The 27343-nt window shown below is 43.2% G+C and overlaps 1 protein-coding gene and 1 pseudogene across 1 annotated transcript in view; both read right to left on the bottom strand.

The window, feature by feature from the left end:
• Positions 1-27343, bottom strand: part of ITGBL1 (integrin subunit beta like 1) — a 213959-nt gene that overhangs the window by 6951 nt on the left and 179665 nt on the right. The window contains exons 8-9 of the mRNA XM_061132991.1: positions 23991-24107; positions 470-616 (exon numbers count right to left, since the gene is read on the bottom strand). Coding sequence (XP_060988974.1) covers positions 470-616; positions 23991-24107 — 264 coding nt within the window. The remainder of the gene's footprint in view (positions 1-469; positions 617-23990; positions 24108-27343) is intronic.
• Positions 18710-18828, bottom strand: LOC133049745 (5S ribosomal RNA; annotated as a pseudogene).

Below are 27343 nucleotides of genomic sequence, written 5' to 3'. Positions count from 1 at the left end.
TACACATGTCTAGTTGGCACTAGTGGTAAAGAGCCCATCTGCCAATGCAGGGGACGCAGGAGACGTGGGTGCGATCCCTGGGTCGGGAAGACGCCCTGGAGAAGGGAATGGCAACCCACTCCAGCGTTCTTGCCCGGCCAATCCCCTGGACAGAGGAGCCTGGCGGGCTACAGTCCATAGGTTCGCAAAGAGTCGGACAGGACTGAAGCCACTTCCCACGCACATGTTTCTATCGCTAATTCATTTATGACTAAAGAAAGCAGCATACAGGTAAATTTGGGACTTTCCTTCTGATAATACTTTCCATGGTCGTGTGAATGGGAGAAATTCAAGCCCAAAGTCTGGTCGGAGCAGAGGACAGCGTGGTTTCCCTACAGCCCGGAGAAGCCGGTTGTACGGACCTTGCTGCTGCTCGATACAAACCACACGTAAGAACAGGGAACCCGTCCAAGCTCCGGCGGATACTCACCCTTCCCCGAGCACAACATGCCATCTGCCGATTCACACAGACTATTGCTCTGCTCCTCCGTCAGGTTACACTTCCGCGGATGCTGGCAGAGCGTCCCGAACCATCCCTTCTCACAAACACAGCGACCGCAGGAGCACGTGCCGTGGCCTGCGAGGCAGTCACGGGGTGGGGCGAGAGGGGGAGACGGGTACACAGGCGGTGAGTCACACTCTTTAAAGAAGACAGTGTAAACCAGGGAGATCTCCTTCCCTGTGGAGCAAACACGCTGTCCTTAACCACAGCCGATCTGGCGCGGGAGCGTTTAAAAGAGCTTCACAACCGAGTTCTACCTGAACACGGTCCTCTTGAACGTCGCATCAGAGGTGGGCTCCAGAGAGAGAGAGAAAGCTTGGAACAAATTAAAATGGAAGTGACCATCCTTTCTGGATTCACAATATGTGCCCGTCTGCATCGTTACCAGGATGGAGTCCTCCTGCTTTTCCTCACTGTGCACACCCTGACACCCAGATCGATTGACAAGGCTGGTCAAGGCACCGCTGCCTGCCCATTTATGGATCCCTCCCTTATTTCCAAATAAAAACCAGGGGTTTACTTCCATACAAATGGCATCCAGTATTATACGCCCCTCTCCCCTGTGCTCCTCTGTTTGCTAATAACAACAGATGTAAGTGCAAGTAATGGTGTCTCCCTATGGTTGAATGGGGTTATAAACAGCACCAGGCTTAGACTCATATTTTTTTTTCCCCCTTTTGTTTCTGTCACTGCTTCCTGGTTTGGGGATGTTTATCGTTGGTGTAGATGCAACATGATATCTGTGACAGTTACACACTGGCATATACATCGGTCCAGTTGCTGGTCACCAATACCCCAGGTGATTGCGTCATCTTCCATGTTCGTTTCTCTTTTTTCCAATCAATGCTCTATTCTTTTTACCTCTATGTGCATTATCTTAAGGCCAGATCTCTCCAAAGAAACAAACAAAACAGCTGTTTGTTTGGCAAATTCTTCCTAATGATTATATACAGAGCATTTCGCTAGCACCAGGGAATGCAAAATCAAATGTGAAAATGCAAAAAAAAAAAAAAAAGAAACATCAAGTGAAAAATCATGGTGGTCCCTGCCCTACTTCCAAGGACATATCAAATCATCATCCAGACTGGTCAGGCCCTCTGATCTCTTGAGAGCCTTCTGTCTTGACCATTTGCTCTGGCAAGACCTTCAAGAGTAAACGTATTCCATCTGCCTCCTTCTATGCTCAGGTCTGCCCAAGGAGGGATTGGTGGCCAATATTTAATTGCTTGCAATTCATTATTAAGCCTTATAGAACCTAACTACCCATGAATGCAGGTGATGGCACCCCATAACACATGACCATCTGGAAGTGAATCAAAAGCAACTGGGAGGAAAATTTAAAAGAGACTTGGATTAACAGGCCTATTTTCACCAGTTTCTTCTTGTCCATATGCTAATTTATTGAACTGCATCTCACCATAGCCCATTGAGTCAAGTATTATCACCATTTTATAGTCAAGAACCTAAGGCTCGGAGAGATTAAACAGTTCAGTTCAATTTAGTTCAGTCGCTCAGTCATGTCCGACTCTTTGCGAACCCATGGACTACAGCACGCCAGGCCTCCCTGTCCATCACCAACTCCCAGAGTTTACTCAAACTCATATCCATTGAGTTGGTGATGTCATCAACCATCTCATCCTCTGTCATCCCCTTCTCCTCCCGCCTTCAATCTTTCCCAGCATCAGGGTCTTTTCAAATGAGTCAGCTCTTCACATCAGGTGGCCAAAGTACTGGAGTTTCAGCTTCAACATCAGTCCTTCCAATGAATATTCAGGACTGATCTCCTTTAGGATGGACTGGTTGGATCTCCTTGCTAGTCCAAGGGACTCTCAAGAGTCTTCTCCAACACCACGGTTCAAAAGCATCAATTCTTCAGTGCTCAGCTTTCTTTATAGTCCAACTCTCACATCCATACATGATTAAATAATTTTTCCTCAAATCATGAAACCATACAGGATGAGAACCTGACTCCAGTTTCCCCTAATATCATTTTTCACATGTCACAATGCCTATACCTTTCATTATGGAAAACAAACCATGACTACTAGACTTCCCTGGTGGTCCAGGGGTTAAGAATCCGCCTGCCAATGCAGGGGACACAGGTTCTATCCCTGATCTGGAAAGATTCGACGTGCACCTAAGCCTGAGCACCACAACTACTAAGCCTGTGCTCCAGAGTCCAAGCTCTGCAACAAGGGAAGCTGGTTCAGCTCAACTCGAGAACAGCCCCTACTCGTCACAACTAGAGAAAGTCTGAGCAGCAACAAAGACCCAGCACAGCCAATAAGGAAATAAAGATATTTTAAAGAATAGAGTGTAACTCTTAAAAAACCAACAGACAGGGACTATCAATTTGAGACATCTAGGAGACTTTTCTTAATCCCTGTCTTTTTAAACAGTTGCATAGCGTAAGGTATACATTTGACATTCGTGGGTACTTTCCCTTTAAAAAGCATCTCCTAGGTTGGTTTTCATGACGTTGAACTTGCCTTATCTTTTCAACACTCCTCCTTTGTCTATTTATTCCTCTACTTTTTTGCCTGACCAGATCAGTGTAGGAATCCCCTGACTGTCCAGCCTCAATCATCTTCTTTCGTCTATCATCTCTCTCTTGAAACATTCATCAAATCATAGGATTTTAGATAACCACAATGATCCAGCCCTTAAATCTCTCCTAAGTTCCACTCCTGTGATTTCATACATTGTGTTCTCAGTTCAGTTCAGTTCAGTCATTGTGTTCTACTAGCATCCAAAAGCTACCTAGAGACCTACATACATAATTTTCTTTACAAAAGTTACTTCTCTGTGTAGCCCATCCTTTAAGCAGCCCAACTCTCCTTCCGGTCAACCAGTTCAAAATGTTTTGGATCACATTTCAATCTCTCTCACTCTCCTCATCTAAGAAGCTGCCAGATTCTGTTGAAACAACCTCCCAAATCTTCACTCCTATCACCATCCGAGGGCTTCCTAGGTGGCCTCGTGGTAAAGAACCCATCTGCCAATGCAGGAGACGTAAGAGACGCAGGTTCGATCCCTGGGTTGGGAAGATACCCTGGAGGAGGGCATGACAACCCACTCTGGTATTCTTGCCTGGAGAATCCCCAGGGACAGAGAAGCCTGGCAGGCTATATAGTCCCTAGGGGTGCAAAGAGATGGACATGACTGAGCAACTTAGCAGGTACATGCATCACCATCAGAAATCTTTGAGAAACCTTCTATCATGTCTTTCTCCAGTGTTCTGGCTCCCAGCTTCCCATAAAACAATACTACTCATGACATAGCTTTGAGACCTAGGACTATGTGACTCCCTAATGCTAATGGGAAGAAGTTCATCCACTCTAACCTCCTCTGTCTTAGGTTCCTAAAATAGAGCCCCAGTTGCTTCTCCAACCTTACTTCCTGTCCCCTCCATTCACTTCCTGATCCACTCATCCTTCCCTATGTAGCTCTGGAGTTTTCCTGACTTCATGACTTTGCCAAGACAGGAATCTATTCTATACAATCAAATCCTGCTGAATTTCCAAAACACAGGGACAAGTGACTGCCTGTGGAAGATTTTTTCTAACACCCCCAGTGAAAATCATCTTTCTCCTCTGAATTTCTACATCATGTTATTTTTCACCTCTATGGTGTAACTTTTTTTCTTTCACCTTGTAATATGCAGTTATGTATCAGATAAACCCATTACCTGACAGAACTCTTTGACAGTTGGAATCACTTCTGATAAATCACTGTAGTCTTCAGAGTACCAAGTACTCTGCCTTAGACATAGGAGATTCTTAAAAAACACTTGTAGAATGGGGTTATTTTTTCAACAAAATTTTCTTATTTTTTTCCCACAAATTCCAACTGACAACAACAAACTGAATCCAGGACATGTTTGCAGGTCATCTGGTTAATAACTGGTTGTTCAAAGTCAACAGACAGTTCTTAGATGGCTCTGTTTTATCTACGTCCTGTAGAGTGGAATGAAGTTAGCAAATCTGTGTAAGAGCTACATACTCAATTAACAGTTATGGAAATGATTCAATAAAACAAAAGTCTACTTAAAGTGAAGTCTACTTTAGAAGTTCAAAACAAGTTATCCACCTTTAATGTGTATGTATGTGAAAATTGCTCAGTTGTGTCTGATTCTTTGTGACCTCTTGGACTGACTGTAGCCTGCCAGGCTCCTCCGTCCATGGGATTCTCCAGGCAAGAATACTGGAGTGGGTTGCCATTTCCTTCTCCAGGAGATCTTCCTGACCCAGGGATGGAACCCAGATCTTCCGAATTGCAGGCAGACTCTCTACCATCTGAGCCACCAGGGAAGCACCTCTGGAGGCAGATAACATGTGGTGAGAAGCAGAAGGAGAAGGAGGAGGAGGATGAGAAAGAACTTTTAGTACCAGTCTCATCAAGCTATGGACTTTTTAAATGCTTATGTTTCTTACTAACTCTGGGTTAGTAAGCATTACCATCATTTGACATAAATGGAATAATTTAATCTCTAGGGCAGAGAAAGACACTCTGCTTTTGATTTAGGATATCATTGAGAATGAATGAACGGCTCTTCACCACAAGTAATTTAATATAAAATTTACATGCAAGGAAATAGGAGATCGTTTTTCATTTATTAGCTTATTTATTATACCCTTTCATATAGTTAGGTTGGCATCTAGCCCAGACAATGGTCAAAATGCATTGGGATTTAAAAGTTAAAGTTGCTCAGTCATGTCTGACTCTTTGTGATCCCATGGACTATACAATCCATGGAATTCTCCAGGCCAGAATAGTGGAGTGGTAGCCTTTCCCTTCTCCAAGGGATCTTTCCCACCCAGAAATTGAACCCAGGTCTCCCACATTGCAGGCGGATTCTTTACCAACTGAGCTACAAGGGAAACCCAACAGTGTTTAAACATTTTGCCATTTATTTGCCTTCTCTTTACTCAAAAAATTTCCAAGGCTTTTAATACTATCTTCTTTAAAAGCTCTAATAATTTAGTCACCCATTGAAAATCTTTTTATTGTGCACCAAGCATTGTATCGGCTCCACTCTTAGGGGCTTACAGTCTACTGGGAAGAAAACAAATAACAATGAGGGAGCAAATACACTTGCACTATGGAAGAATTAAAGAGGGTGGTGATATATCTGGCAGAGAGAGCATTATTAACTGGAGGAGTCAGCTCTCTGACACCCAAGGGCTGAGAAGGAGCTAGACTGTCAATGTTCTGGAAAAACGAATGAAAATTCTCAGAATAACAAAGAGCTGGCATGTTATAGGCAGTGGGAAAAAGAAAGTCAGTGTATTTGAAGAATAATGGGGAAGGAAAAAAATGGAAAAAAAAACAATAAAGTTGGAGAAATATTTAGGAATCAGAACATAGCAAATTATACTCCTTGGTAAGGCATTGAGATTTTATTCTGAGGAAGGGGAAGTCATAGACAGATGTTATGCAAGAGAGTGATGTGTTATAATGTACAAATACATTTTGGCATCTAGGTGGGAGAGATTCTGGTGTGTTGGGAAGCAGTGAGGATGGGGAAAGTGAGAGGGTGTTGCAGAGCCCAGGCGAAGGGTGAGGCAGGCTTCAACAAGGCTGATGTCAATGCCGACAGGGAGAGGTGGCTGGAGATCTCCTTCAATGGGGGGTGCCTATGGCACTTGCTGCTGGATCGTACGTGGCAGGTAAGGGAAAGAAAGGCCGAGTTCTCTAACAATGAACCTAATAGACAATGGAACTGCAGGAGGGAGAGTTGAGAGCAGAACATCAGTTCCATTTTGTACCTTGTGTGTCTGAGATACTCTTAAGACAACCAAGGAGAGGTCAATATGCAGCTGACACAAACGTGGCATTTGAGGACAGGTTGGCGCTAGGGCAGTCCATGCTGGAGTTTCCCAAAGGAGATGGCATTTAAAGCTTTGGAAGTCAATGAGCCCACTTAGGAAGAAGCAAATCTTGAGAAAATCTGATATTTATGGTAGGGTAGCAGGGAGAAGCCAGACAAGTAGGATTATCCAGGAAAGAAGGAAAAAATATGACGATTATGTTGCCTTGTAAAATAACAAGGAGATGGAGAAGGAAATGGCAACCCACTCCAGTATTCTTGCCTGGAGAATCCCATGGATGGAGGAGCTTGATGGGCTATAGTCCATGGGGTCGCAAAGAGTCCGAAACGACTGAGCGACTTCACTCACCTTACAGGGTCTTAGTCCCTGGAAAGAGGTGAGGCTGGCTGGGCGGTGAGGGGAGTGCTGGTGATGGCTTAGAGGGAGGGCTGGGGCGGGAATTAAAAAAAAAAAAAAAACAAGGAGAATATTTCATAAAGGAGACCTACTGAGTGGAATCATACTGAAAGTCAGAGTTTAAAAAAAAGATGATAAAACCCACAAGAGTAGTTTCAGTCAACTTTTGCCAGATCCGCCCCATTCTGTTGACTCAGGCCGATGTGTGGAACACCCAGGGGTGGCAGAACTGGGAGAATAATGTATTCACATTCAGGGAGAACAGAATCTCTGCTTGGGGGTAGAATTCACAGTGATGTCATCTGTGATGTGTGCATGCACGCTCAGTTGCTCAGTCGTGTCTGACTCTTTGCAACCCCGTGGACTGTAGCCCACCAGGTTCTTCTGTTCGTGGGATTTCCCAGGCAAGAATCCTGTAGTGTGTACCATTTCCTACTCCAGGGGATCTTCCGGACCCAGGGATTGAACCTGTATCTCCTGTATTGGCAGGTGGATTCTTTAACCACTGAGGCACCAGGGAAGCCCTATCTATGTAATAAGTGTGTAACAGACCATTCTAGAACCTGTAGGGAGAACCAGCCTAATGAAACATTTGAAGTCTCCTAAATCTGCCTCCACTTGACTTCCCCAGTCTTCACACAGGTGAGCAATTTTCCATTTAATTTTCATTTCCAAAGCCATTCATCTTCTCCTGGCATCTGGCAACCCCCCCACCTCCCCCCCACAACCGTGATTTTTCTTTCTATTCTCTTCCCTTTCCCCACACCAAAATATTCACCAAGAGTGCTCTGGATGTGTGTTGTCCAATGTAGTGATCACTAATCAGAGTGACTATTTATTAAAGTTCAGTGAAATTTACAATTCAGTTTCTCAGTCACACTAGTCACATTTCAAGTGTTTAACAGCCATACATGGCCAGTGGCTACTGTGTTGAAAAAGGCAGATACGGAACATTCCCATTATCTTTGAAAATACTCTTGAGTGGTGATGTTCTAGACAATGACATTTCCAATGAATCCATTGGCTGTGAGACACACTTCCATAATACACTGTAATGATAGTGCTCAATTAAGTAACTGACCAACTGACCCACATGAATGGATCTAATTGCATCAGCTACTATTAATACATACTGTCTGCCCAATACTCTTTTCTCCTTGTTAACAGTAGGAGGACCCTCATTTTTTTTTCATGGAGATGATGATATGTTCATCTGGAAAATATTTGATTACTCAGGCTCCTTTTGACCTAGAGTTGCCATTAGGATTTAGCTCTATTAAGTGAGATAAAAAAAGAAAATCTCTTCGGTAAAGTTTCCAGGAAAGCTATTGTCATCCAAAGAAAATGAGACAGACTCAGTGAGCATGTATCCTTTGCCCTTTGTCCTATTCCTTTCCCTCTCTTCTTTCCTAGAAGATGGGCACGACAGGAGGTTTTCATTGAGCATGAAAGGGCAGAGTGGGAGGGAAGAGAGAAGGTTCGTGGGACGTTGATGGCTCTCAGGCAGTTACCCTGCCATCCATCCAACCCTTAAGTGACAACCTGCAGGCTTATTTGTGTCATTACTTATAGCTGAACACAGTCCTAACTGGCTATATAGTCAGGCCAGTCAAGATGGCTATTCTCTTGCTCTCTGCATATCTCCTGTTCAACCAGTCTCTGCTTCACTCATATGACTGTCCAATCTTCTTAATTATACACTTAATTAGTAACAGTTTATGTGCTTGCCTCTTGCCTCAGCCACTGCTCTCTCTGGTAACAAGGAGCCAACGTGATCTCAATTCCCCCTGTAAATGCTAAGCTCCTCCCCGCCGGAGTAGCCAAGATTGCTGCCATGTCCTGCCACCTGCCATATGATGGGTGTGGTGTTGCTCTAGAAACTTTTATTGTGGACTTGCAAGATTCTCTTGTCCAGGGGCTACCCTCAGGGTCCAAGGACTACCCTGATGGTCCAGGGGTTAAGAATCCACCTTGCAATGCAGGAGACTCAGGTTCGATCCCTGGTCAAGGAACTAGGATTCCACATGCTGCAGGGCAACTAAGCCTGCTCATCGCAACTACTGAGCGCATGACACATCAGAAGATCCCATCGGCTGCAACTAAGACCCGACACAGTCAAAGACAGACAAACAGATATATAAAAAATGTTCCCTGTCCAATATTCCACTGATGTCTCTGCTGCTGTCTCCAGGCTGGGCAACTACAAGGCCTGAAGGCTGGCAGGGTGCCTCCCAACACTGGCGCACGTACAAGCTCAGGAAAGACGTTTGCAGTTTGAAGATGTAATTTGGAGACAAGGAGACAATCACGATGCCACTCAGATCGTCCAGCTAAGAAAGTCGTGGCCTGGGTCAGTGGTCTGGACCTTCTTCAACATAAGAAGTCCAGCAGTGCCTGGGGGGCAGAGGTGTCACTGCATTCGTACTCTCAGGCTGCCTGATCATCTTCAAATTGCAGCTACAAACCAAAGAATTCCTAGAAGAAACGTGAACTGATTGTGTAATCAAGAGGTGGCTCTTCATCATCCTTTCTTTTTTCTTAAATTGGACTCATGGGCTCATTCCAGGGGCAGAGAGGAAAAAGGAAAGCAGGAAGCAATCCACTTCTTCTTATCCTGGAGATATGGAGTACCAGAGGGAGGTCTCCAGTTAAGCTTGAAAGTGAATAGGAATTCAAGGGATTTCTGTGTGTTAATTTTATATCCTGCAACTTTACTATATTCGTTGATTAGCTCTAGTAATTTTCTGGTAGAGTCTTTAGGGTTTTCTATGTAGAGGATCATGTCATCTGCAAACAGTGAGAGTTTCACTTCTTATTTTCCTATCTGGATTCCTTTTATTTCTTTCTCTGCTCTGATTGCTGTGGCCAAAACTATGTTGAATAGTAGTGGTGACAGTGGGCACCCTTGTCTTGTTCCTGATTTTAGGGGAAATGCTTTCAGTTTTTCACCATTGAGGATAATGTTTGCTGTGGGTTTGTCATATATAGCTTTTATTATGTTGAGGTATGTTCCTTTTATTCCTGCTTTCTGGAGAGTTTTTATCATAAATAGATGTTGAATTTTGTCAAAGGCTTTTTCTGCATCTATTGAGATAATCATATGGTTTTAATCTTTCAATTTGTTAATGTGGTATATTACATTGATTGATTTGCAGATATTAAAGAATCCTTGCATTCCTGGGATAAAGCTCACTTGGTCATGGTGTATGATCTTTTTAATATGTTGTTGGATTCTGTTTGCTAGAATTTTGTTAAGGATTTTTGCATCTATGTTCATCAGTGATATTGGCCTATAGTTTTCTTTTTTTGTGGCATCTTTGTCTGGTTTTAGAATTAGGGTGATGGTGGCCTCATAGAATGAGTTTGGATGTTTACCTTCTTCTGCAATTTTCTGGAAGTTTGAGTAAGATAGGTGTTAGCTCTTCTCTAAATTTTTGGTAGAATTCATCTGTGAAGCCATCTGGTCCTGAGCTTTTGTTTGCTGGAAGATTTCTGATTACAGTTTCAATTTCCGTGCTTGTGATGGGTCTGTTAAGATCTTCTATTTCTTCCTGGTTCAGTTTTGGAAAGTTATACTTTTCTAGGAATTTGTCCATTTTTTCCAAGTTGTCCATTTTATTGGCATAGAGCTGCTGGTAGTAGTCTCTTATGATCCTTTGTATTTCAGTGTTGTCTGTTGTGATCTCTTCATTTTTATTTCTAATTTTGTTGATTTGGTTCTTCTCCCTTTGTTTCTTAATGAGTCTTGCTGACGGTTTGTCAATTTTGTTTATCTTTTCAAAAAACCAGCTTTTAGCTTTGTTGATTTTTGCTACGGTCTCTTTTGTTTCTTTTGCATTTACTTCTGCCCGAATTTTTAAGATTTCTTTCCTTCTACTAACCCTGGGGTTCTTCATTTCTTCCTTCTCTAGTTGCATTAGGTGTAGAGCTAGGTTATTTATTTGACTTTTTTCTTGTTTCTTGAGGTAAGCCTGTAATGCTATGAACCTTCCCCTTAGCACTGCTTTTACAGTGTCCCATAGGTTTTGGGTTGTTGTGTTTTCATTTTCATTTGTTTCTATGCATATTTTGATTTTCTTTTTGATTTCTTCTATGATTTGTTGTTTATTCAGAAGCATGTTATTTAGCCTCCATATGTTTGAATTTTTAATAATTTTTTTTTCCTGCAATTGAGATCTAGTCTTATTGCACTGTGGTCAGAAAAGATGACTGGAATGATTTCAATTTTTTTTGAATTTACCAAGGTTAGATTTATGGCCCAGGATGTGATCTATTCTGGAGAAGGTTCCATGTGCACTTGAGAAAAAGGTAAAATTGATTGTTTTGGGGTGAAATGTCCTATAGATATCAATTAGGTCTAGCTGGTCCATTGTGTCATTTAAGGCTTGTGTTTCCTTGTTAATTTTCTGTTTAGTTGATCTATCCATAGGTGTGAGTGGGGTATTAAAGTCTCCCACTATTATTGTGTTACTATTAATTTCCTCTTTCATACTCGTTAGCATTTGCCTTACATATTGCGGTGCTCCTACTCTGGGTGCATATATATTTATAATTGTTATATCTTCTTCTTGGATTGATCCTTTGATCATTATGTAGTGTCCTTCTTTGTCTCTTTTCACAGCCTTTGTTTTAAAGTCTATATTATCTGACATGAGTATTACGACTCCTGCTTTCTTTTGGTCTCCATTTGCGTGAAATATTTTTTTCCAGCCCTTCACTTTCAGTCTGTATGTGCCCCTTGTTTGAGGTGGGTCTCTTGTAGACAGCATATATAGGGGTCTTGTTTTTGTATCCATTCAGCCAGTCTTTGTCTTTTGGTTGGGGCATTCAACCCATTTACATTTAAGGTAATTATTGATAGGTATGGTCCCGTTGCCATTTACTTTGTTGTTTCGGGTTCGCGTTTATACAACCTGTGTTTCCTGTCTAGAGAAGATCCTTTAGCATTTGTTGAAGAGCTGGTTTGGTGGTGCTGAATTCTCTCAGCTTTTGCTTGTCTGTAAAGCTTTTGAATTCTCCTTCATATCTGAATGAGATCCTTGCTGGGTACAGTAATCTGGGTTGTAGGTTATTCTCTTTCATTACTTTAAGCATGTCCTGCCATTCCCTTCTGGCCTGAAGAGTTTCTATTGATAGATCAGCTGTTATCCTTATGGGAATCCCTTTGTGTGTTATTTGTTGTTTCTCCCTTGCTGCTTTTAATATTTGTTCTTTGTGTTTGACCTTTGTTAATTTGATTAATATGTGTCTTGGGGTGTTTCGCCTTGAGTTTATCCTGTTTGGGACTCTCTGGGTTTCTTGGACCTGTGTAACTATTTCCTTCCCCATTTTAGGGAAGTTTTCAGCTATTTATCTCCTCAAGTAAAGTGTGAGTCGCTCAGTCGTGTCTGACTCTTTGCAACCCCATGGACAGTAGCCTGCTAACCTCCTCTGTCAGTGGAATTCTTCAGGCAAGAATACTGGAGTGGGTAGCCATTCCCTTCTCTAGGGGATCTTGCTGACCGAGGGACCAAACTCGGGGCTTCTGCATTACAGGCAGATTCTTTACTGTCTGAGTCACCAGGAACAATTAAACATATAAGAGCCAACACAGAGATACATTTTCCTTATGAAATCTTAAAGTCAAGTGTCACTTAAAAACAAATAGATCCCAGGGACTATCACTCCAGCCAAAGCTTTTTTTTCTCAGTAGTGAGATCTGATTAAAAAAAAAAAAATCCATGCATGTGTTGATCACATAATATTTTTGTCATTAATAGAGAACTGAGAAGGTCCACATCAGTCTACGATCACTGAACACTGCTTGTTGTTGTTCAGTCACTAAGTCATGTGCAACTCTTTTGAGACTCCATGGACTATATAGCTTGCCAGGCTCCTCCGTCCATGGGATTTCCCAGGCAAGAACACTGGAGTGAGTTGTCATTTCCTTCTCCAGGGAATCTTCCTGACTCAGGGATTGAATTTGGCAGGTGGATTCTTTACCACGGAGCCATCACTTTGTCACCAGTTTAAGTTGATTAAGTGAGGCATAGTCTTATTTCCTACTGATTCTCTCTGTGCCAGTCACTCACATGACTCTAATTTTCAGGTTGTAATTTTGGTGTAATCAAAACTGAACTGGTTAAAATTATGTAAATGCTTACATTCACCTTCAGGTATGCTTGCTAACTGATCCCAGCCTACCAGAATTGGTTTAATCACTTTCAGTTTTATTGTCGGTACTTGTTGGTGCTTAGTCATTCAGTTGTGTCTGACTCTTTGTGACTCATTTGCCCACAGCCTGCAAGGCTCCTCTGTCCATGGGATTTCCCAGGGAAGAACACTGGAGTGGGTTGCCATTTCCTTCTCCAGGGGATCTTCCCGACCCAAGGATCGAACCCACATTTCCTGTGTCTCCTGCATTGCAGGCAGATTCTTCCCCCACTGAGCCATTAGGGAAGTCCTATTTTTGTTCGAAAGGTGGATAGACATCATTGCCTGTTAGGTCTCATGCGCCCACTGATTAAGTAGGTTTACATCATTTGGGGTTTTACTTGCTTGCAGAAATGCTCAGGGAGTCCCAGCTTTGGAGTCAGGGACCTGCATTTTGATCTCTGGTCACACATTAGGTATATGGGCTTCTCGTCCAGCCCTCCAGGTGCAAGGTCAGAGATACTACGACTCAGGGTCTGGCAGTGAACTGAGAAAATTCCCCAGATTAGTGATGCCAATTTTGTTTTTTGAAGCCACACCAGAGGGATGATGCCAGTGAGCCTCACGCATGCCTCATAGTGGGACTTGTTCTCCACTGGCCGCCACGTGATGTTCTTGTTGTTCAGTCATGTGCAACTCTTGGTGACCTCATGGACTGCAGCATGCCACGCACCCCCAGTCCTTCAGGATCTCTTGGAATTTGTTCAAATCCATGTCCACTGAGTGGATGATGCTGTGTAACCATCTCATCCTCTGCCGCCCCCTTCTCCTCTTGCCTTCAATCTTTCCCAGCAACTGAGTCTTTTCCAATGAGTCGACTCTTCACATCAGGTGGCCCAAGTATTGGAACTTCAGCTTCAGCATCAGTCCATTCAGTGAATATTCGAGGTTGATTTCCTTTAGGACTGGCCACATGATGTGGAAACTAAATTCTTTGAACGAAGTAACTGCTACTCCTTCCTCAAGGCACAGAACTGCTGGTTTATATGACACCAACGTCCTAAACATTCTGTAGTTGGTGCTTCAAGACATCCAAAACAGATGTATTCGGGACTTCCTTGGTGGTCTAGGGGCTAAGACTCTCTACTCCCTGTGCCTTCTGTGAAGAAAGCATTCTTTTTTTAAATAGATGGAGACAACAGTACAGAAAAACATAGTCTCCTCCATTCATCTGATGCTCAACCCAGAAACTTGTGAGTAACCCCACAAGCTCCCCTGCCCCTCACTCGTGTCCTTCAATCATGAATAGCCATAAACCGGAAGTTTACTCCCGGGGTGGGGTGGGGGTCACCCTTCTCAGGTTCAACCAAACATTTAGATTGACAATTGACACTGGTCTCCTTGGAGGGATGTGGGATGGGACAGGAGCCACGTCCTGTCAGCGTTCCTCTCCATGTTGCCCTTACAGCAGTTCATGAGGATAACAGCTTTATATATACCACAGTCTGAGGATAACCTTTTCTTCAGGTAATGCAGTTCAGATGCCTGGAGATGAACTCCTCATTGCACAGATGCTGAGGCTTCTCTGGCTTAGAAGTCTCATGCCCCATAGGAGCCCAAAATCTCTTCCGATGATTCCTTAAGCATAGCTTCCAGAAAATCCTCAAGAGACATGCCTGTTGGCTGAGACACAACATTCACAGAAAAGCGTGGCCTTCCCATAAGACATTCACAGTTCATTCTTAATCCCTCCCAATCTGGTTGAAATTTATCAGCCATAGGTCACATTACCAAGAGCAATGTTGCCTGGTTGGCATCTACCATATTCATCTGTTTCCGGGGAGTTGGAGGAGGGGTTTAACAGAGGGCTGTGTCCCTTGCAGCAAGTCAAAGGATTTTGGGAGCCTGTTGTCATGTTGTTTCTGTGTTGTCCAATACATCACAAGTTTTTCCATCTTTATTGTCCTCCATCTAGCTAACCTGCCTGCATCTCTCACCAGGACTCATCTCCTGAATCCGCATTTACCCACCAACCCTACAAACACACACTCCTCCCAGCAATCCAGACCTCACCTGACAGCCAGGGGTACTTTTTAAACAGAGTGATCATGCTATTGTCTTGTTTAAACCCTTCTATGGTTTCCGATCAGCCTTTCAGTGAGAGTGAAAGTTGCTCAGTTGTGTCTGACTCTTTGTGACCCCATGGACTATACAGGCCATGGAATTCTTCAGGCCAGAATACTGGAGTGGGTAGCCTTTCCCTTCTCCAGGGGAGTAGTTCGATCCCTTCAACCCAGGGATCGAACCCAGGTCTCCTGCATTGCAGGCGGATTCTTTACCAGCTGAGCCACAATAAAGGCTTTCAAATCAAGAACATGTTTACAAAATCTATCATCTTCTGCTCCTCTTTGATATCTTATCATCTATCACACAGGGCTTCTCTCTGGTTCTCAAAAATCCCTTGACCATGTCATCCTCTCTTTCTGCCATATGCCTGAGCACACTTTGTTCTGGGTCAATCCGCCTCCCCTCACCTGGCTAAATACTCTGCATCTGATTACCAAATGTGGTGGTCACGATGTGTAGCTGATTAATACGTATCAAGCACATATTAGTTGCCGTCCCTGGTGGCTCAGACTGTAAAGAATCTGCCTGCAACGCAGGAGACCCGAGTTGAATCTCTGGGTTGGGAAGATCCTTGGGAAGGGAAAAGCTACCCACTCCAGTATTCTTGCCTAGAGAATTCCATGAACAGAGGAGGCTGGCAGGCTACAGTCCATGGGGTCGCAGAGTCAGACATGACTGAGCAAGTAACATGCACACATAAGCACATATTAGGCATCGTATAGTTTTGACCAGATATGAAGGCATTCGCGAAGGCTTCTGTAGCCTCCAGTCTATGTCCGATCCCCTATGATGTATGCTTTCATTGATTTAGTGCTTCTCTTTTCAGACCATCCACCTCACTGTCCTTTCTTCGTCAATGTCACCCTTCAAGTGTGACCATCAACTCTAATAGATTCATCATGAAATCTCCAGTGCTGGCTAACAGTGGGGGCTCAATAATATTTCCTGAATTAAAGAAGAAATAAATGATTATGTCAGTTTCGACCATGCAGAATATGGAGGGATTTCCATATTGGAAATAAGTAATTTGAATTTGAAGAGTATGAAGCCAGGAGGGAATGATGCTAAGAAATCATCTTGGGAGACACTGACCTTAAGAGAAAACAGGAAGAAGCTGAGGGTATGCAAGGGCAGCAAACAGCAGAAAAGACATCCAAAGGCAATTTATAGGGAAATGCTAAGATTTATTGGCAGGCTCTGAGAGCTTCCCCCAGTGGCTCAGTGGTAAAGAATCTGCCTGCCATGCAGAAGATGTGGGTTTGATCCCTGGGTTGGGAAGATCCCCTGGAGAAGGGAATGGCAACTCACTCCAGTATTCTTGCCTGGGAAATCCCATGGACAGAGGAGCCTGGCAGGCTACAGTCCATGGGGTCGCAAGAGAATTGGACATTACTTAGCAACTGAACAAAAACAACTGCTTTCTTCTGCCTCTGAGAGATAAACAAGAAAAACAGATAAAATGATTACGAGAGAGGAGAAAGAAGAAATGGGGTAAGGTGCTTCTGAGGCCCAGGGAGAAGACCACATCAAGAGGACCTGAAAGCAGAGTAACCAGAACCCTATGCTAAAAAGTGGTCACGCAGAATGAGAACTGAATGGCATCTCAGATTTCGGCAACTGGGAACTATGAATAACCCCGGAGAGTCAGTTAGGCAGAATGGTGGGAGACAGAGCAAGTTTCCATGGGTTAAAGATTAAGCCAAGATGGGACTTCCCTGGTGGTCCAGGGGTTAAGAATCCACCTTGCTATGCAGAGGACACAGGTTCGATCCCTGGTCAGGGAACTAAGATCCACATGCCGTGGAAGAACCAAGCCTGCATGCTACAACTACTGAAGCCTGAGCACTCTGGAGGCCACAACGAGAGGGCCTGTGCGCCTCCAGGAAAGATCCCACACGTCACAACCAAGTCCTGATGCGGCCAAATAAATAAATATACATTTTTAGAAGCAAACTAAGTGTTCTGCATAAAAGTCTGTTTCAAACAAAAAAATTTTTTTTTTTTTTAAAAAGACTGAACCAAGAGGAATGCAAGCAGACAGGTCAGAAGTAAAGGTGTCTAGGAGAAATTACAGGCATGCTTGTGTTTGAGAGGCAGTGACGTCATTACATGGAACAAGTATGACTTAATTATGTGCTATATACATGATGGGATAATATGAAATAAGATAATATTTTCTTATGATAACGGGTATTTTCAGGAATACAGAAACTGGTGATGCATGTGGCGGTTCGAACCTTAAGGGTCAGTTTCATATTATTTATGCTACTTCACGCTTGCAAACCCATGAGATGCTTCCCTCCAGGCACCCTGCTGAGTAAGAGCCACTAAAAACACTCCTGGGATGCATGTCGCCACTGTAATTTGGTAGCTCAGTGTCAAGTGTGAGGATAAAGACGGCTTTATGCCAAAAAAAAAAAAAAAAAAAAGCCGACAGTCATCATTCTGAATAAACTGTTATAAAACGAAATTAGTAAGCAAACATGAGTTCTGGTCTATGTCCTAGAGTTTACCGTAAGCCACAGCATAAACTCCAACTGGCCCGGTTCTGTCTTTCATCTTTATATACGTATATAACACTAATGATGGGCTTCCCAGGTGGCGCTCAGGGTATAGAATCAGCCTGCCAACACAGGAGACGTAAGAGATGTGGGTTCATCCCTGGGCCGGGAAGATCCCCGGAGAAGGGCATGGCAGCCCACTCCAGTGTTCTTGCCTAGAGAATCTCATGGACAGAGGAGCCTGGTGGGCTTCAGTCCATAGGGTCGCAAAGTATTGGACAGGACTGAGGTGACTTAGCACGCATGCAACACTAACAACAGTAATATCTGTATCTACATATGACACGTGTGCTGCATACAACCCTGAGTGCTTTATATGCATTAACTCATTCAATCCCACAATAACCCTATAAGAGACATATAATCATCTTTTATAGGTGACAGAAGTGGGATATGTAAATTGCCTCAGGTTATATTGGGAATAAGGGGCTGAGCCAAGGTTGGAACCAAGAGAGCCTCAGGTCTGTAGTCTTAACTGACATTACAATTGGTCATTTATATTCCTAAATAGCAAATTACATTTACATAAATTTTTTTTCTCTACTATTGATTTGTTTTTTTTAATATAAATTTATTTCTTTTAATTGGAGGTTAATTACTTTACAATATTTTATTGGTTTGTGAAGGGAACTTGTGGTCTCCTTATCAATGGATCTAGTATGCCATATATTTTAATACTGGAATTACTGTATGTTCAAACTTATTAATTAACAGCATGTCTCTTGTAATTTCTTTCCAGAGACCAGCAGAGAAAAAATATTAAATTCAAGGGACTTCCCTGGTATTCCAGTGGTTTAGACTCCACACTTCTAATGCAGGGGGACATGGGTTTGATCCCTGGTCGGGGAACTAAGATCCCACATGCTGTGAGGTACAGCCAAATAAATTAATTAAATTCAAGATTATAATAGTCAGTGTTACTCATTCAGTCATGTCTGACTTTTTGCAGTCCCATGGACCGTAGGCTGCCAGGCTTCTTTGTCCATGGAATTCTCCAGGCAAGAATACTGGAGTGGGTTGCCATTTCCTTCTCCAGGGGATCTTCCCGACCCAGGGATCAAACCCAGGTCTCCTGCATTGCAGGCAAATTCTTTGCCATCTGAGTCACCAGGGAAGCCCAAAGCCTACAGCACCCGATATTCCCAGGCAGTCTCCCATCCAAGTCCTAATCAGGCCTGACCCTGCTTAGCTTCTGTGATCAGATGAGATTGGGTGTGTTCAGGGTGGTATGGCCATCGCTGAGCTACCAGGGAACCCCTTTAACAGTCAAGGCTCAAAGGATTCCTTCCACAACTGTCTTAAAGAAATCACAATTTGAGGCCAAGTGCAAAACTCACGTGGGAGGTGATGTTTCCAGTGAGAATATGAATTACACTTGATCCTCATTATTTGAAGATTCCATATTTGAGAATTTGCCTACTCCCTAAAGTTTATTTGTATTCCTGAAATCAGCACTCAGTAAGCTTTCCAGGTCATTTGAGAACACAGGGCAAATGGTGAAAAATGGAGGTGTGCAAGGTTCACACTCCCAGCGGAGGTCAAAGAAGGTCACGCTCTGCCTTCTTGACTCAGCTCTTACACTGAAAACTAGTGTTCTTTTCCCAGTATAGTTGGTGCTAGACTCTTCACATTTTTGCACCTTCCATTGGTGATCTTGATGTTTTCGATGGCCTCCAAGTACAGTGCTGAAGTGCTAGCCAGTGTTCCTAAGTGCAAAAAGGCTGTGATGTACCTTACGGAGAAACCTGTGAGCCAAATCATCTTTGTTCAGGCATGAGTTACAGGGCTGCTGGCCATGAGCTCAATGTTGGTGAATTAACTATATGTGACACAGTATGTCTTCACATAGAAACACACACGAAACAAGGTTATGTATTGATCGGTTTTTGAAAATGCCAGGAGCAGAGGTGAAATCCTAGTTAGTCCCGTATTTCCCTCAAGAGTCAGTATTTGCCAACCCCCTGCTCATGGCAACTTTATAAACCATGTGTGTGTTAGCTGCTCAGTCATGTCTGATTCTTTGCGATCCCCTGGATTGTAGCCTGCCAGCCTCCTCTGTCTATGGAATTCTCCAGGCACGCATACTGGAGTGGGTTGTCATTCCCTTCTTTAGGGAATCTTCACGACCCAGGGATCAAACCCAGGTCTCCTTCATTGCAGGTGGCTCCTTTACCGTCTGAGCCACTCTGGAAGCTCCTTTATAGACCATAGTCACCAGGAATACCAAGACTGGACTTATCTTGTTGAGGAACACTTACAGAGCATCAGTGACGATTAGAAATGTTGTGTAGCATTTCTAGCTCGAAGTCACTATGGATACACATGAGCTGACCACTGATGCAGACATCTCCCTCTCTCCTGGAACTAACCTCCTCCAAGCAGTAGGATTGAGCCACCATCATAGAAAAGATTCATAAGTGAACGAAAAGGAAAGCAAAAACACTATACATTGGAACGTGTACAGATATGTGCATAGGTTCCAGTGCAAAATCTGTGGCAGAATGTAGGGATTCATGCTGCCACCTGGGCTTCAGAGCTCAGAGAAAGCAGGAGAAGGTAAGTGAAATTGATCGTTGTTATCCACAGACACCTTTTAAATTAATGGTATCATTCTAACCCCAAATCTCTCAAGGACATTATTCAAATATCAAAGTGAAATTTAAGAACAACTGCATGGGGACTTCCCTGGCCATCCAGTGGTCAAAGAATCCACCTTCCAATGTGGTGGACATGGGTTGGATCCCTGGGCCGGGAACTAATATCTCACATGCTGTGAGGCAACTAAGCCCGCGTCGGGTCACAACTACAGAGCCTGCGTGCTCTGGAGCCCGTGTGCTTCAGCTAAAAAGCCCATGTGCCACAGCTAAGACCTGACATAGCCAAATAAATAAATATTTGTTAAAAAAGAACAACAACATAAAATATTTTCAAGGGAAATTTCCAAGGTGAAGTGTTTCTTTTACATACTTGAAAAGTGTTCTGAGATCCTTTGGTCACTAAAACATGAAATTAAATGCATAGGTGATTTTGCAGAGCGGGTTTCTGACATTTAAGAAAAAGCACTGAGAGAATCCATCTGGTTACACAAGTCAAAGATGCTATGCTTATCTGGTGAGTATGTGTCAGGTGCTAGCAGACACACCCAGTGGTAAAGAATCCGCCTGCCAATGTAGGAGATGTAAGGGACTTGGGTTTGATCCCTGGGTTGGGAAGATCCCCTGGAGGAGGAAATGGCAACCCACTCCAGTATTTTTGCCTGAGAACTCCCATGGACAGAGGACCCTGGCGGGCTACAGTCCATGGGGTCGGAAAGAGTTGGACATAATTGAGTGAGTTCTCATGCAGCAGGACACACAGAGGCAGCAGCAACATTTTCCCCAACCTCCAAACACATTCGTCCTCTGATAATTATGTTCCGTTATCATCTATACTGGGGAAGATCAACCACCTAGGAATTAATCTCTAAATATGTGAGGAAGGATCTTGAAAATCGTAGCCAAGGCTCAACCAGAAGAATAAGGTATTAATAGATCAACGCTTCTCCAGCTACTGCCTAATCTACTGTGCTTCATCCTGCATCCAACCAAAGAGAGGGTGGATTGGATGATCAGCAACCTGTAGACCATGTCAAAGAATGAGAGTCTGCACCATCCAGAAAGGACAGACCACCTAGTGGGAGAGTTGGGGGCCCTTCTGCGGTGGTGTCCCAGCAACTCCATCCTTCCTGTTATGATGACTTTCACTTAGCACCCCTTGAGGTTCTCTGCCCAGAGGTTTACTCCAGCCACTGAAGCCTGCTCTGATCAGATACCTGTGGGACAGGCTGGATGTGGCCTGGGAATTAACGCCTCCTAAGAAGCAATCCTCAACCCATGACTGATGATAGAAAAATTGTGTGCTTTACTCAGAGTTTCCTCCTCTGAACTGGGATGAATCTCCAATTGACCACAGCAGTAATTGGGTTGATACCATGGTCTTCATTGGCTGCCCCCTCTCCATTGTCACATCTTCCCACTTTCCTACCAGTAACTCATTCCCTTTTCCAATAAACTCTCATGCTCACACATGCTCAGTCATGTCTAACTCTTTGTGACCCCATGGACTGCAGCCTGCCAGGATCCTCTGTCCCTTGGATTTTCCTGGCAAGAATACTGGAGCGGGTTGCCATTTCTTCCTCCAGGGGATCTTCCCAACACAGTGATTGAACACATGTCTTCTGTGCCTCCTGCATTGGCATGCAGATTCTTTACCACTCAGCCACCTGGGAATCCCCTTCCAATAAATGACTTGCATCCAAATCTTAATCTCAGATTCTGACTTCTCATAGAGTTTCTTTACAAAAATTCTAGTCTCTAGCTCAATTACATTTCTGATTGTATAGCATCAAGTAATTGATGTTTAGTTTGTACATTTGTCTTTTATTGGTTTGGCTAATGGGAGTCAGTCCCCCCCATCCCGCCCCCCAGGACACAGACAACTCTGGGTAGATGGACAAAGTGCAGACACGGAGTGTCAAAAATTAAAAAACTATCACTGTGAGATGTTTTCTCACTTACCTACTAAACATTTGATCTCATCTAACAAGAAGATATATAGATTCATTTTATCTTGATTTCCTCCCCAAAGCTGGAGAGAAAGACAGACTCACTGGGGGAAGGGGTATTCATTATTTAATGGGTATGCACATATATCAGGTCTGTACTATGACAACAATTAAAAGGACTATAGTCTGTTTAGATATTTCTGATGACTATTATAAGTAAAGGGAAAATCTAAACTAATAGTAATATTGACATAAAGTACAAATAGTTGCATGTCACTCTGGGGAAAACTGTGGTTTAGCAAAAGATCTGTGAACTAAATTCCACAGCTCCTGCCATTGGGTCTGGCACTTTTCAGAGATGGGACATTAACGCCCCAAACCTCACTCACTTTTCTGTTTGTGAGATTAGGGTAGGAGGAAGAATCTCTGAGAATGGCTGTCATGGGAACTGGGAGAGACAAAACACCCGGCCCAACAGTTATTAAAAAGGGCCTTTTCCCCTGGCTCACAAGAAAACGAAAGAGGAAAATACTTTTGGTGAAATTCCAAGTGTTTTATAGTTGGTTAGAGAGAGAGTTGCTAGACAGCCATACGTAGTGGTCACAGAGATGACAGAAATGGATGGTCAGCTCCCTTCACTTATATGTGCCTTTGGGGACTTTCCCCCCAATAACAATACCCAATTCATTATGATAATTATCTTAAACAGATAGAGTTATATTCTGTTTGTGTGGTTCCATGTCCAGTTCACCTCGATTGTCCTAGAAACCTGGGAGGAGCCATAATCAGCATGCACCTTCTACAATACGGATCTTTGCAAGACTGAAATGGAACCACGGTGACCCTCATCCCGTCCCCTGGATGAAGTTCAGGTGGGCACTGGCAACATTCTATCCCTGGGACTCTCCTTTTTGCAGTATTACCTTTGTAACGACCCTCTATCTGCCTCATTCTTCCTTTATGTTGCTTATCCCTGGTGGCTCAGACGGTAAAAAATCTGCCTACAATGCAGGAGATGTGGGTTTGATCCCTGGGTTGGAAGATCTCCTGGAGAAGGGAATGGCAACCCACTGCAGTATTCTTGCCTGGAGAATCCCATGGACAGAGGAGTCCATGGGGTTGCAAAGAGTTGGACATGACTGAGCTACTAACAGTAACAAGCGTGTGTCTGGGTCTCAGATTCACTATGAAAACAGAGTGTATATCTCATGTTACTGTGTAATTAACTTGGAGTGTATCTAACTGCTTTTTTCTTTTTTCAAGTCTCAGGTGATACTTACTTCCCGGATCAATTTTTATCAGTAGAGTAATAAAAACTGGAAACTGCTTGGTTGAAGCAAACCCTTTCCCTGTCTTCAGAGAATCTTGTTTAGTGTCCATCTTCTTTTACCAATAGGATGATGTGTTCTTTCACATACATACACATGGACTACATTCAGAGTACGAGGTCATTACCAACCCAATTGTATGTGGCTAATTGTATGGGTCTAATTGTATACGTATATGCATATATGGATATGCTAATTGTGGAGAAGGAAATGGCAACCCACTCCAGTACTCTCATGGAGAATCCCATGGACAGAGGAGCCTGGTGGGCTACAGTCCATGGGGTCGCAAGAGTCGGACACGACTTAGCAACTATACCACCAACACCACTACCATATGCTAATTGTATATGGCTTTTTGTATATCTTCTTCTTAACAGAATTTTTTTTTTTTTTTAGTTGGAGGCCAATCACTTCACAACATTTCAGTGGGTTTTGTCATACATTGATATGAATCAATTTTTTTAAAGGAGAGGTAGAATAAGAAAAGCAGATAACACAGGTTGCAGGCAGAGAGCTGTGAGAATTGCTCACCTCCACAGACCACGCCGTCCAAATCTTCACAGCGACGATCGTCACATTCACAGGCCTTGCCGTACACCCTGCTGTCTCCCGGCGGGTAGCAAGTGCACTTGCCACATTCACACTTACCTGCAAAACACACAGGGAAAACACACTCATCAGAGGAAGACGTCTCAGGAAAACAAGCATCTGATTAGATCCAGACCTCCTGGGTCAACATCTAGTCTGTGCCTGCTAACAATTCAGGAAATACCTTTTCCTACGTCCCTAAGTTTAAGCTGAGGGTCGAGCATAAATGCCAAGGCGGTTGAGCTGGAGCTGAAGTGACAACTCCTGGCTCATAGGTGACTCCTGTTTCCTACTTTCCATGTTCTGTTTCATTCAGTTTTGAAGACTAATTTCAATGACGAAACTCCCTGGATATTTCATATACCACTTATGAGGAGACCATTTAACATAACTGAATCAATTTTACTTATTCTGACACAATTTGAACTAATATAGTCATTAAAAAATATTTTTAATTTGGGTCTGTCTGCCACATAAGAAAAAAAAAAATCTCATGGGTACATTTCAACCTGATATTTTAGTGGTGATTTAGTGTCAGTTTTTGAGTTCACAGAATTCATCTTAACATGGAACATGGGTCAGAGTTCATGTCCTAAATACCCTTATTAACCTTGACTTAAAGTTTAAAAGTAGAAACTTGTTTTGGAATTGAGTTTGGTTCACAGTTTGGGAATTTCTTAATTATTTTCCTTATGACTTTCGTCATTATTTCCTGAGCTGCCTCAAACACTATAATTTCTTCAATTCCATCCTTTTGTATTCATGATACCACACATGCACTAACATTATCACTATCATTTTACTGAACAGGAGATTGAGACATATTGAGGCCAAGTAACTATCTCTGCTGAACCAGTTTTCAGGGATAGATTCCAAATTTATATCTATTCTCATACTTAAAGTTTGTGCATATAAACATTCGGCCATACTGTATCTTAATATATCATAACGGAGCTCCAGGAGGCTGTATGAGAAAGCACAGTTCTTTTTTTCTGAGGAATTGGGGCTGGTTTGCCAGAAATTCAGCCGAGTGACTACTCGAAGACATCTGTTAACTCCCTGTCATTATCCCAACCATCATAATTACACACCCACTGAAAGGATCGTAAGATACTTCAGGGCTGACCCTGCAATGCTGTTAGTCATTCTGTTACTGCATTTGTATCATGTTAAAGAAATTCTGAGCTGGGATATGATAGGAAAAAGAAAAATCAGTATTTAGAATCATATCACTTCGGAGTTATAATTAAAGATAATCTAATGCAGTGATTCATAATCTTTTCTGGCAGAAGTGGCAGGGTCATGGTCCCTTTGAGAATCTGGTGAAAGATATGGCGATAGATAGTGTTGTTCTGGCCGCCCTTCAACCCATTTTTCTACCTGGAGGCAGAGCTGAGTTCAGCAGGAGACGGAGCCCGCCCCCTTCCCCAGTGGCATCCCCCTTTCCCAGGGGGCTGGCAGACTGCGCAGGAACACACCAGATGCCCTTGGTCAGGGCTTGGATTCTTGAGGGTGAAGGCAAGGCACGAGGACCATGGCAGAGTGGCGAGTCTGAGAGCACGGCAGTGAGCTCGATGCAGGGAGGCTGAAGCTCCCGAGTGATGCCGGTTCGCAGCAGGGCCTTGCTTCCCTGGGTTGCTGTGTGAGGGGACTGTCCGAGCTTGCACTCTGAGCCCAAGCCCTTGGAACAAAATATTTTTTTCATTTCAGTGAATGAAGTTGGTGTCCATTGTTAGCGATCAAGAATTCTAACTGGGAGACCCCAGATCTGTCCCTGGGAAAACATATACAAGCATGCATTCATTTTTTGTAAAATGTCATGAGGATCCGTGAGTTTCTACAATTTATTTAAGAGATGAGGAAACTCAAGTACGCTGAGGTTAAATGGCTTGCCGAAGGCCAGCAAAGTAGACATTAGCCATATAGCCATGTTGGTGTTAGAACCCAGATTTTCTGAGCTGTGCATAATATTGCCTGTTGTGCATAAACACACTGGCCCTGTCACGGGTAGATGTGTGAATGACAACAGTGATCCGGACTGTGGGCAGAGGCGAACTACACACAGCAGCAGTGAGCATGGTTGACTAGTCCATGGTGGACAGACGTGAGAAACATCAATCACACCACTCCTGAGACGTAACCCTTCCCCGGTTACCAGGACAGCATCAATTCTTAAGTTGGAGGATGTATGTGTTCATGGTGACCATTTCATTAACATGTTGAGGCATATAACAAGTTTCCTGACCATGTATTATTGGTTTCTTTGACAAGCATGAGCTAACTACTGGCATATGTGTTTATTTTATTTTTCACTTGAGGAAGAATTTTTTTTTAATTAATGTACTCAATATCTATGACTTAGTCATAGTTCAAAAGATTAAACAGAAATATCTATCAGATCCAGACTCATTAATAAAATTATGGTATATAAACAAAACAGAACATTAGAGCATGTGAGGTTTTTTTTTTCTTTGACGGCTCCTCACAGCATGTGGGATTTTAGTTCCCCAACCAGGTACTGAACCCAGGCCCTTGGCCATGAGAGTGCAGAGTCCTAACCAGGGAACCACCAGGGAACTCTCCATAGGGGTTTAAATATCTACATTTCACTGGCCGTATATTCCAGAACTTTCTCTGTAAAATTCAACCTAGTGTTCAATAGCCTATTTAAACCTAATCTCCTCCGTAAACCCTTCCTCATTCTCCCTGATTCGTTTAGTCACCTGTCAGAATGCAATCTTCTCTCTAATCCCACAGTACTTAGTTCACACCATTAGTAGATCACGGAACGCAAACTTTATACTAAATACACGCCTGAGCGCTACTGTAAGTGGTGATGTCTTTGTTTCAGGCTGTGGGTGGGTTCATGCAGTGACAGACTTTATTTTCTTGGGCTCCAAAATCACTGCAGATGGTGACTACAGCCATGACATTAGAAGAGGCCTGCTCCTTGGAAGAAAAGCTATGACCAACCTAGACAGCATATTAAAAAGCAGAAACATTATTTTGCCAACAAAGGTCTGCATAATCAAAGCTATGGTTTTTCCAGGAGTCATGTATGGACATGGGAGTTGGACCACAAAGAAGGCTGAAAGCTGAAGAAATGATGCTTCAAATTGTGGTGCTGGAGAAGACTCTTGAGAGTCCCTTGGACAGCAAGAAGATCAAAGCAGTCAATCCTAAAGGAAATAAACTCTGAATATACATTGGAAGGACTGATGCTGAAGCTGAAGCTCCAGTACTCTGGCCACTTAATGTGAAGAGCAGATTCCTTGGTAAAGACCCTGATGCTGGGA

Source organism: Dama dama, chromosome 30, assembly GCF_033118175.1.
Source record: "Dama dama isolate Ldn47 chromosome 30, ASM3311817v1, whole genome shotgun sequence".
NCBI lineage: Eukaryota > Metazoa > Chordata > Mammalia > Artiodactyla > Cervidae > Dama > Dama dama.
Note: the sequence above shows the minus strand (reverse complement) of the source record. Positions and strands in the feature narration are given on the sequence as shown.